Below are 12826 nucleotides of genomic sequence, written 5' to 3'. Positions count from 1 at the left end.
TTTAAGTTGTTGATATCAAAATGAGGCCATTACGCGAAACAATTTGGGGCCAATTCATGCAAACTCAACAAGCGCTATTCCAAAGCGACGCTGTTATTGTTACATAAACCCTGTGCTGAATAAAAAATCATGGTGAAATTGCTGTTTTGATGCATAATTTGATGCCTGTTGTTTTGAAAGTCTGAAAAACAGATGTGAAAAATTAAGCTATCAGACCAAAAAAGGTCATAGACTGGCTCAGCTTTGAGTTGCCATCACCTGAGCTCTGGTCTATGAATCAGTGCGGCTAGTGAGGGTCTGTGCAAATGTGTATAGGCTGTTTTCACCTTAAGGACATCAGGGCTACATTAAGTTGCATTACGTTACATTAAATCTGTTTGGCAGACGGTCTTATCCAGAGCGACTTCCAGCACAATGGGAGAGCTGGAAGTTCGTCCATTCAAGTTGAAAAGGATTTTTAGACTTTGTCTAAAAGACTTGGTTTAGCATGGCGTCAACGATAAGCCATGCTTGTGGGCGTCCGTGTGACATGCATCATCGACATCGAGGTATGCTGACATCATCGACGACGGGACCCGCCTCTTCTCAGTACTGGCTCCACACTGGTGGAATGAGCCTCCTGCTGAGATTCGTAGAACAAACTCCCTGGGTGCCTTCAAGAAAAAGCTGAAAACTCATCTCTTCAAGCTTTATCTCTAGTCTACCTTCCTCTCTATCTATCCCATCTATCCCTATTTTCTATTTTAAAAAGCAGTCTACACTCTAGTTTACATTTATCATTGTGTTGCCCTTGATTGGAAGTCGCTCCGGGTAAGAGCGTCTGCTAAATGACGTAATGTAATGTAACGACACTTCCGTTCCACACGCTCAGGGGGATGGCTCAGAATCTTCGGTGGAGAATGAGCTTTATCTGGTTGCTAGGCGACCAAACATTTTTCTATTCCAGAATTAAGTTTCGTTGTTCTATCTTCCAATCAACCCTGCAGTGCTAGCAGCAACATAAGTTGAAACCAATAAAGCTTTGCTCCAAGTTTGGTGCGGCCGTTGCCATCCTGCTTTGTTCATTGCGGTAAGAACAGTCCCCAGTCGTCCTCTGTGACTTTTTGGTTTTGCACTGCCATTTTTTATCACTGGTATGGACATAATGTTGCTCACATAATATTGTTTCACTTACATTTAATGGTTTAAGTGTTCTCCGTTATCATTATCATTATTTTTATTTTAATGGTCCTGTTGAAGTTATTTGACCCAGCTGACACACCATCTCTAATTTTAAAGCAGCTGGATCTAAATGCGAGACACATTTCAATCCCTGGTTATTTTCTAACAATCACCAAACACTTGTGCTGTTTACACAAACCTATCACATTTCACTCTGATCCTGCACCAGTGTCAAGTACTAAAACTGGGTTCCTACCAGAGAGGCCTCACATGGCTGAAAACCAAGTAGCAAAACGGCAAGCTGGTTGGCGCTTCATTTTTTTGTTATTATTATTATTTCCAAAGGGTAAGGGCACTTTCAGCCTGCAACCAAGGAAATACAGTTCAGTGATGCTGCCTCCAGACATTTCATGAAAATATGAAGAAAAATGTTGAGTTTAATAAGAGGAAAATGATACTTTGTGGAAGATGCATTGTGACAGGGCTGACAGTTATATGGGAAGATTTAGGGGACAGTTGAGATTTCGGTCGAAAGCTGTCGGCTTCTCTCCAGTTTTCTGCTCCGGAACGCGTTTCCTTTTTTATGTCAGTGAGCCCTGAACGAGATGTGAAGGATTTTATTCCCAAGGCATGCTGCACATGAAATCATTTGGCTCTCCGTGTACTGGGGCTAGCCTTCCGACAGAGCCACTTCTGACATGAAGGGGATTATGGGATTGACGATGTGTTTGACAGTGAAGCAGACCCTCCAGATGCAGGAGTAAGGCACGAGTCAAAGGATAAACACTCATGAAAATATGAAAGGAGCTAAAAGGAGGCCGTTTCTTGTGTATAGGGAGAATAAACTGTAACAACAAAATATGATTTTATGTATTTTTTTACTTGCAATATTTTCAGGGGCAGGGCCAGATTAACTGCAGTAAATACTTTATCAGACAAGTCTACAGTATGCTCTCTTGGACTACGTAATGTAAAATGTTAAGTACATTTCACTCGTGGATCTTTTTCTTATTTTGGTTATTAAAGAACAGAGAAGAACAACAGCAAAATCCATTTCCTTGGCCTGTAGTGAAAAGTAGAAATCTCACAGTAAAATACATCACAGTAAAAACTGTGGTCTGTTTTGATGGAAAAAAAACACACACACACACACACACAATTATATATAGACATCTGCCTAGTTACAGGTTGATGGGGCATTCCTCATACTTATATAGTGCTAATAAGAATAGAATGCCCTGTGGTCCTTAGGCAGAGTACATTGATACAGGGTTAATTAAACTCACTAATTGAAGATTTTAAACGAGCGCTCGTTAAGGCTGCCTCAGCTTCATTGCACCCGTGTTTCAGTTTGAAACCCCCACCCACTCCGTTTCCCTTCCCCCACCTAGTGATGCATTGTTTGAAAGCTGCCCAATAAAAACCCTGACCTTTCCAGGTTGCCATATAAGTGGCCTCTGCGTGTGACTGATTGCCTTTTCCACTTATCGCCGCCGGAGCCGTTGTGTTGATTTATGGCAAGAAAGCGGAGTAAACGGCTTCACCAGCTGCTCCCAAATGCACGCCGATGCATTTAGCAAATGCCATGCACACTCCGTCACAAAGGGGAGGTACAGCAACATGGTGTGCTTACATACCGTACCTCTATACCGATCTCTGCTGTGTGACCAAGGAAAATCATTATTTCTAATAACCGCCATTCTCTTCCTTTCTGTGGCGCACTCAGTTATTATCTTAATACTAAAACAGAATCTGTGTGAAGCTTGAGTCGCGTAGTCACACCTGGCAGGTCTGCTTTTTGAAGTGTCTTGTAAAAAGGCAAAAATATCCGCAGGTTATCACAGCTTTGTTTGTGAAATATTTCACTACAATGCCATGTTTACAGTACCATATTTGCATGCTGTAACAGTTCCTTGCTGTGTTCCGCTTCAACTCATTTGTAAACATGTGCACACGTGTCATATTTTCCTTTTCCCTGTGACATATGGAATTGTCATCAATAATCAATAATATTAGCATTGAGGTGCAGTATTATGGCGCAATGTTTTTGTCACCCAGCTCATATTGTAAGATATCCACATCACATAGTGTGTAATTATTCAGACAAAATGAATGAGATTGTTTTTCTTGAATGGATGTGGAAGGCCAAGTTGTAATCGTCATCTGGCCCAGAGGACACATGTCTTACATCTCAGTTCAACAGTGAATATTGAATTCATTCTAAAAAATAATTTCTAAGGCTAGGGTGTCATTCTGTATGCCTGGCTCCATACCTCCATCACAAAAATAGTTTATCAAACCTAACAATTAATGTATCTGAAGGTCAAACAGCAGGGTTACAGCGACCCCTTATTGCCTGTCAACTTTCAGGCTAAAACTCAGCAAGTTGTGCAGAGGTTTTGATAGGTGGCTGTTATGAGGCATTTAATTCCATCAGTATTTGTTTAAAATTATGGGGGAGTCGAATGAGCTGTCATATAAATAACTCTTTCATTGGGGAATGCAAATTGTTACAGTCTGATTCACAGTGCTAAGAATACAATTCCTCATATGGAGTGTGGAAAATGGATAGTCTGGATCTGCTGGGTTTTTTTAAACAAACAGGTACTTTTCTTACTCCCAAATAGCCAAAAGGTCAGGGTCCTCAGAATAACAAAGTGTTAAGTGCCAAGTCATTAAACTATAAAAAAAAACTCATATTGGTACAAAGCAGATGTCTGTGTGCTTGTCTGTGTTGGTTTGGTCTAGCTTTAAAATGTACACTGAAATGTATATTAATGAACTTCATGCATGAATATCATGAGATAAGTACATGGATGAAAAAAGTACACAAGATATTTACAGTGAGTTTTATTTCTTGAACCTGTTTAAATGAAAAAGAACTGTTGCCACATGGGAACAACTGAGGTAAGAAAAAGCAGCCAAATGTACAGATCTGTGGTGTTTCTTTCATTTCTGGACATGAGATTTGTTACCTAGCTAGCCAGCTGGTTTGTGGCATTCACAATTTAATGCTATACATCCAGACGCTATTGGGACCAACTACTATTAGAATGTAGTTTTCCATTTATACTGAGTTCTAGTTTGAAGTAACAGCTCATGAGTTTATATCGACTGTTAGACTAATTACACTGCACATTGAACCAAATGACTTTCTACATATGGTTTGCTTGCAGACATTTCAAGGATTCTATAATTAGATCAGGCACAGGCTTTATTGGGTATTTTCAGGCTTGTGAATTGCTGTGTGCGTACACAAAGTTTAAAAATGTTTGTCGGAAGCCTTTTAACTGTCTTGAATATTCCTTGAATATTCCTTTCCTTGCAGAGCTGTTGAACGCATACATTCCTCCTGGCGTTCCTCATACCATTGCAAATTATTACCCATAATCCCTTGAGAGCCCAAGGCTCAATATGTCTTTTTAATCACTCTCAGACTACTAAATTTGGATAATCTGAAGCAGCAATGGGACACTTTTATCAATTCATCCAGTTTGCCTGCTTGGAAAAAGCCGGATAAAGACTGAAAATTGCATCCAGAAGAGCGCGTCTCTGAATGTTTTAGTCACTTTTATTTGGTTTGTAATGTTCTTTGAGCAAAAGAGAAGTTGAAATGGTGAGTATATTTGGAGGCAATTACCAAGTCCAGTGACACCTTTGTATAAATTAGGGTATTTCAATATCACTGAGAAACTGTATTACCTATGCAAATTAAATACAAATTAAGGTGAAAGCATTAGGGTTTGTATTGGATTCATATCTTTATTAATTCATTTGAATTCTGGCTTGTAGTTGTATCATTTCGTGGAGATTGTAATACTACAAACTGGCAGAGCTCCCAGGACTATCTCTATTACCCACCATAAGTCTTACATCAGTTTGAACTGAACCCAAAAAGCAGATCAGCAGATAAACAGCACACAACAACACAGCCTTAGGAAAGCAACCTTCTGTCGTACGCTGTTTATATTCCACGTGTTCAGTTGTATTTTTGTCTGCATGTGTCTGTATGCATACAAGGGATATGTCTGCTGTTTTTTTTTTTTCCTTACAGCACTGCTGTTTAAGATGGAGCAATGATTCAAAGTAAAGCAAATTTCTCTAGACACGAGAGCATTATCTTATCTGATCTCATCTCATTTCACTCAGAGTGTGAAGGCTTTACAACCCAGGCCTCACGCAGGGGTTAGCAGAATTAATAGATTTTCTCTGCGGAGAACTCGCTCGGGCCAGCCCCGCTTGCCGCGTGTGGGATGATGTGAAATGGATTAGCACACCGGGTCCGCAGGTGACTGCTCTCACTGACAGCATGTGAAACAGCCCAGGCACTGCATCCATCTCCTAGGCCGGCGTATGCACAGTATTTATTTATTTGCTGTGCACAGAGCAGTCGGTGGCACCTTACAGGGTCCCGGCAGAGCTGTGAACCCCGATGGCGGACGTCGTTCGGCTCCCGCCTCCCTGCACCCAGCGACAGTGGCCTCGGGGCTCTCCTCCGACCGCTCTCCACATGCACACGGGCGGCCTAATTAAACCCCACCTCCAGGGCCGCACCGGGCCGGGAGTCGTGTATCTCGGCACCTCTTGCCGAAGCCGCACACAGTGTAGGCCCAGAGGCAGACTGCAGGGGCCTGTTAGAAAACTTCAAAGGGAACTGGCAGGGCGCTGTACGTCAGGATGGCTCAGGTGAAGGTCGGAGCACCCACCCCCCCCCCCCCCCCCCCCCCCCCCCCGCCCCCCGGGACAGAGATTATCCGTCCTTGGCTGAGCTGTGCGTCATGTGAGCACATTGAGACGCTTTCTCTTAATGTCAAAACCTCACCACAACAGGTCAGGAGCAGGAAGCTCTGCTACCCCGCGCTGAGCTCTTGTGTAATATTATACCTGCGCGTGCTGACTGAACCCGACTGAAACGTCACTGCGGAGGGTCACTGTTGTAACAGCCATCCAAACGCTATGTTTTCCTGAGAAAAGAAGAATGAAGAACGTGGACAGGTGAAAGGAAGAATAAAGTATAAAATCATTCAGTTTTGACTGATTTCTGAGGAAGTGGCAGTACTCAGAACAAAAGCATAGAATAGAGAAAAAAACATGGAAGAAAAGCACAGAAAACCAGGTATTTACTATGTACTGGAGGATTAAAGTCATCAGGTGACGGGGACAGTTAGAATTGATATTTCACTATCTTCTGATCCTAATTTCCTAATCATAATTTATGATTTCCCAGAAAGAGACACACACGTGCACTCTTACTACTGAAACCAAGTGAAGTCCGACACTAAACAGGGCATACTATTCACCGTGCATCAGACATAGAGACCATCATAAACTGGTTTCCTGTTCCTGTCTGACGTCACCAGGAGACAAGACAGGGGATTCACAGCCCTAAGGGAAAGTATGAGTTATATCTCTCTGAAAACACAACTGCTATCTGTTGGGGGCACGGCCTTCTGTAAGATCAAAGACAGATCGCAAGTTATGCTCTTCCAGCAGAATTCCTGTCTGTCCACTGCAGGCGAGTTCTCGTCTTGTTTGTTCTGCTGTGGTAATCCTGCACGCGTAATTCATATCATGGGCCAGGAGCTGTTTTTCCACGATAAATTGCTGAAAAGCAGATTTCAAAGGATAACAACTTGGTCACACGATTAGTGGAAAACAACCTTGTTTTCCATTCCCTGCTGTGGTTAAGTAACCCTTTGTCAGTGCCTGACAGTTGTGTGGTATGATGGTCAGGGAATTGCACTTAACCAGGAGTGTGAATGGTCCCATGTGGGTGACTGATGATGTAGAGTGAGGTCAAACCACTACACTACTTGTTCTAATTCCTTCCTTGATGGATGGACCCGTTGCAATAATATTTAAAATGACTAAGAGGATTGTACACCTTGACACAGCACTTCAGAAGTTCTTTTTTATTTAAATATAGAGTCCCCTCTAGTCATGAAACTGGACTTATATTATAGAATTTTGACTCCCAGGTGGGGCGCTGCTATTGCAGATCAACAGAAATATGAGAGAGATATCAGCAGATGTGCATGCTGAAAAACACAGAACTGATATCACCAGGGGGAAACCTCCTTTCTCTTACACAATTTGAGGTCAGTATGTGACCTTTCCCCCCTCTTTAATAAATGATCTATGAATGGACACCTGGTTTCTAATCCCTTGCAAAGCACCATACTTTCCAGTCTCCATAGAAACTCTCAATGTGTGAACACCGAGGACATTTTGTCTTTAATTGAAATGCTGATAATTGTTAGTCGAAACAACAGGTGCCATCTCACTTCCTTCCCATCTGCTTCCAGTCCCTAGAATAAGCTGTGAGGCAGGTTACACTCCTTCTATTTGTTAGCGTAGGGCCAGTGCCCTGCTAAAATGAATATGCATACAAATACATAAGAACTCATTGTACAAAGAGTGAATCGTATCATCATCTTAGCTAAGCATTTGGGATTTACCGCATGTTTTAGTGATCAAGAAAAGCTTTTATTTAAGAAGAAGACAGCGACGCGATCTGCAAATGTAAATTTCTACAATCCACAGAAGAAGGATAGCTGTAGCTGTCCATTCTCTGCTTTGTGTGTGGGCTTGATAGTCCGAATCAGATTGTAAAACCAGGAAGCATGTTACAATTATCACGTGTTCTTCGCTATTACAACAAAGTAAGAGCATAAAGACATGTAGCAGTATGTCCACATTTTCATTTTTTGGCAAAGTGGTCCTTTAAGAACTAAAAGCATTACAGTTAGATTGAACAAAGGCCTTGCTGGCAGCTCAGTCCATTCACAGCTGTGATTGGCTTTGTCATTGTGATTGGATTTGGCGTCTCATCTTTTAAATGGCTAGAATTACGCATAGATAGCATGAGTTGGCCAAAAAAAGAAAGAGGCAAGTGTAACATCACCGTGATTAAAAATGTCCTTGCTGGGTATTTTCAAGGTGTCAAATTTCATGGGAATTTTCCAGTCTCGTTCATGTCTTTAATTGCAAAGTCAGCGGTCAAAATTGTTTGGATTTTGTTTTGCATACCAATATCAAGTCAAAGATAAAACATGCTGTATTTGATCGTTGTTAGAAAGGACGCAAATATCAATTCAAAATGAAGGGCTCTGGCATCTTGTTGTGACAAATTAGAGGTATTTTCTTCTAGTTTTAATGGTGGTGCTATTGAGGAAATTGCATTTTGACAATTTGAGTGCAGCTTAATTGCATGCCATTTACATGTCCACACTTCCCAAGGTTTTATTCTGGATTTCCTCTCTGTCCATCTTCCTCAGCTGAAGATTGTTGATTTGCCTACTCATATCAGGCATATCTCAGGCGGAGCTTATTGATGTAGACTGACTTGAGTCATTGGACTGGAGTCAAATGGGAGACTCTGGCATAAATTGATAAAGAGTGTATTTGGTTAATTACATATCGACCGTACTGAAGTACATTAGGCCTCCAAACCATATAGCATATTAATTACACGTCACAGGAACAGATTTTTTGCTGTAACGGCATTTGTTGGTAACATACAAAGTGAGGTTTTTAGTTTGAATGTAGCGGGTAGGATGTGTTTACCTTTGAGAAACAAATTTAAGCAAACTTTAATTTGTTTTAAGCTGTTATAGTAATTTTTGGTTCACTTCTGTGTTCATTGAACTCATTGTGCTGTGTAAGAACTGTTTGAAACTCAAAGTGAAGGATAGAGCACTCTGCTGCTAGTTTGGGCCGTGCCAAAAAAGAGGTCCAGAATAAAACAGCGGAGTTCAGCCAGACAATAGCGAGCGGTTTCATCTGATGGGGAGGAAGGGAGTTGAGAGGAGGACATTTATCAGCAGTACACAGCACAGAACACCTCATTGTTTGATGGAGAAAATTAGTGGGAGCTAATTTGCTTTCACCGCAAAATCCTTGGCAGCTTTTTGCTGTGTTAATTAGACTGGAAGAGTTGTTTTGTACACCACATAGACGTTTAAACAGTCAAAAGAAAAGATCATTATTATGCATTACACGCACAGCGGAAACTACCCACCGAGTGTTTGTTCATTTCTGTGTACACTATGTGTGAATCCTGTTGGAAGAGATGACAAATACTGTTATTGTAAAAACCTGATTTATGCAGTAATTTTTGAAACAGTTTCAGTGTTGGCCCAAACTGTTGGCCCAAACTTTTAAAACGTACAAACTGTTACTGTTCTTATGAACTTTTGAAAATGACTTTCGAATTCAATTTTGAATGGATTTTTAAGTCTATAGTAAAAATTGTTTCCATATTTTAATCAAGATATTTTGGTCCATTCTGTGAGTCAGTATCATTTGGATTTCATAAATACATTCAAAGAGGTCTTTTTGGGGAAAGATTAACATGTTGTTTCATGATTAACATTGTTTCATGAATATTATGAATATTTCATGAATATTATGTTTCATATTGACATATTTAAAGAGGCTACATTACAAGAGTGCATTGATAATAAGTGTGTAATTTGCATGTAGCCCTACACCAGCATCAACTAATTATATTTAATTATACTATATTAGTACACAAATTATGCTATGTTTGTTTAATGGGCACATACTAGCAAAATAACTAAAAGAAGTATCTTCTCTTTTGTCATATTATAACACAAATATACCTCTTGCTACAAATTGCTTCCACTGAGGATTTATGGAAGATAACTCTCAAGATGTCAAACCCAGATCAGGATTTAATTAACTGCTCAATCAAGCTTAATCAATGGGGAGCTCAGGTAACACCTATCCCAGCATTCACAGTGAGGTCCTTTGACTAGGACTGGGAGTTACATGCACACATTACACGCACAGAGAATGGAATAGAATATTAATTAAAGTGAGGTTCAGCTTAATCATTAACCCGTTCAGACCATTTTGAGGGTAAGTTTAAGTAATTTGAGGTAATTTTGGGGTGTGAAATAAGAGTGTTAACTGAAGGTCTGAATTACTCCTTTTGGAGGTCCAATTACGAGTGATTCAGTGGCTTAAATTAGCAATTAACAGGATCACGATAATTTAAGGGTATAAATTATTGAACATTTACAAATTGGGGGTATCTTCTCAGGAGCTCTGGAAAGCCAAATGCACAGGACTAAAAAGTAAAAAGTTTGGGTATTTCATGATAAGAGTTATCAGCTTTCTTGTCTGGATTAGAAGGGATTTTGAGTTTATGATGGATGCCCTGTTATTCTGCATTCTTATATTTTCTATATTTGCACCTGGCAGAAGAGAGAAGAGTGACAAGCCCATGGCCAGGAAGATGTCCCCTCTCTGATAATATCTACAGTACAAACAGATGATGCATGTGAATGCAACCTACCATTATGTTCCTACTGTTATCCCATAACTCAGTACAGGGCTGGGCGCCCCTGCTCTCAGAGTGCCAGAGAGTTAGTCTGTCCAAACCAGTAATTCATTTATTGGCTCAACAAGTGGCTGGATGAACACAAGTGACTATGTGTTCAAGGAGCTCAGTGTTTTATTATTTACAGAGACCCTGGATGGGTGGGATTGTTGCTCTTGTTGAAGAGGGCTGCCTCTCTGTTGTAGTGCCAGGAGGCCAAAGCAAGCTTGTTTCCTACATTTGTTAAATTGTTTTTTTTATTATTATTATTATTACTGTGCATTGTGTTTTATTGTGTTACATATGTTGTGTTTTTTTTTTAATTGAAATTGTTTCATGTGGTGTATGGGAATATTATGGGATGTAGGGGGAATATTATGGGATGTAGGGGGGAATATTATGGGATGTAAATACCTTTTTTTTTTGCTGGAACCGTGAGGGAGTGCTCTCTGCCCGTTTTCCAGGAAGCCAAGCTGCGAGAGCTGCTGGATGTGGGGAACATGGTCGGCAGGATAGAGAATAAACTGCTGACCGTGGTCAGCGGTCCGGACATGGTCAACATCGCCTATTTGAACTTCATGGCATTTCAGGAGGAAGTCGCCAAGGTACGGCCAGTACGCTTTTCACTGCAGGCGCTGGCAGCGAGACCAGCTTTAGTTTAAATGCCATTTCTTTGCAGGTTTAAAGGAAAGCACTGGAAAAACAACATTTCTGAATGTAGACTAATCCTTGCATTGACAATGAATTTCAAGGCGTTTGTCAACATGCAAATATTAAGGGTTATTAATGCAACATATAATAAACAAACTTTCTTTCATTGGTAAACGCCAGTGCCATTAATAGAAAAGAAGTTGCTTAATATGTGAAAATGGAGAAGCTAAATACACATTTTTGCCTAATATCATATAGTGTCTTTACAAAATGTTCTTGTGATTTCTCAAACAACTATGTAAAGATTTTCAACAGAATCAGGTCATTTCATACCAAAAAAGAGTAGATCTGTCACCCACTAAAGGTCTTCTAAGGGCATCCTTTCTGATGCAGGTCATTTGCTTACATAAAAATCGCTGTCATGCTGTGAAATTAGTAAAGGTCAGCACTGAGTGAAAAGGCAGCTCTGAGTGGCAGATCAACCTGGTCTAAACTTAGATGTGTCCAATCATGTTTAGTCATATTTTTTGACATGTAATCTCAAGGAATGTGATTTTAAGCTGATCTTTGATGCCTGCAGTGTTTCTGAATTCTAATTACTGATCTGTGCCCCCCCCCCCCCCCCCCATTTGGTTGCAAGTCTGGTAATACAGAGGATTTTGATGATAAATTAGTTTTGTTTTGAAAATATTTCATTGTATTTACTGCTGAAAACACTCAAAAAGCAAAGACTTGGTTACATGTAGCCATTAAAATTGCAATATCTTCAGTCTTCCTTAGCACCATTTTAAAAACTGACTTTAGTAGGGGGGTGTAACAATTCATTTATGTATAAAGAGGCAGCTCAGTTATAAGACTTACTTAGCATTGATCTCAACAGATGCAGCTAACTGGAATCAACTCGGTACTTTGCAGACATACAGAAGAACATTCTGCTTTTGCTAATCTTGACTATTGAGAGGCAAAGAAAACAGGCTTTGCCAGCTAACCAGCTAATGTGGCAATTATGTGTGATGCCAGTTGTCATTGTGATAGCAATGTGACACAAATAGAAATGTTACAATGTATACAGTACCATATGTGTTTACAAATTTACAGTGGACTAGAGCGGGAAACAGTTTTTCAGAGCCAGAAATTATCCCACATCAACAACATATATAATACGATTATTTTCTCAAAACTTTTTTGGAATTTCTGTATAGATTAAGAAACCTTAATATGCAACCACATGAAATATATATTGGCTGCAGCCAGCCTGTCACTTAAAAAACTGACAATATGTAAGGAGAATGATTTGTAATGTTTTACACATCCAAACAGTAGTGCTGTTTTTGAAACAGGTGTATTTTCTTAAAACATTATTTCAGCCATCTTTCAATATGCCAGATACTTCTCTGTTGTATCTACCAGATCTTTGAAAACACATACTGCTTTTGTACACCGCCATGCAAAAGTCTCAGCAACCAAAAAAGTCTCAGCAAACTTCATTCCTTTGATAATTTGCTCCCTCTTTTGTTTATATATGGAAATCTCCTACCAAACCACAGAACCATAGAGACCTCAACCCAACCATTGAAACATAACTTAATGTAACCACAGAAGCATGAAAAAATGAACTGAACCTAAAGCATTTTGTTTCAGTGAACCTCATACAAGAATTGGCTTCCT

At 40.1% G+C, this 12826-nt stretch overlaps 1 protein-coding gene across 1 annotated transcript in view; it reads left to right on the top strand.

The window, feature by feature from the left end:
- Positions 1 to 506: 506 nt before the first annotated feature.
- Positions 507 to 12826, top strand: part of LOC118792375 (1-phosphatidylinositol 4,5-bisphosphate phosphodiesterase beta-1-like) — a 72681-nt gene continuing 60361 nt past the window's right edge. Inside the window, exons 1-2 of the mRNA XM_036550212.1 lie at positions 507 to 548; positions 10972 to 11112. Coding sequence (XP_036406105.1) covers positions 507 to 548; positions 10972 to 11112 — 183 coding nt within the window. The remainder of the gene's footprint in view (positions 549 to 10971; positions 11113 to 12826) is intronic.

The sequence above is a fragment of the Megalops cyprinoides genome, chromosome 17 (assembly GCF_013368585.1).
Source record: "Megalops cyprinoides isolate fMegCyp1 chromosome 17, fMegCyp1.pri, whole genome shotgun sequence".
NCBI lineage: Eukaryota > Metazoa > Chordata > Actinopteri > Elopiformes > Megalopidae > Megalops > Megalops cyprinoides.
Note: the sequence above shows the minus strand (reverse complement) of the source record. Positions and strands in the feature narration are given on the sequence as shown.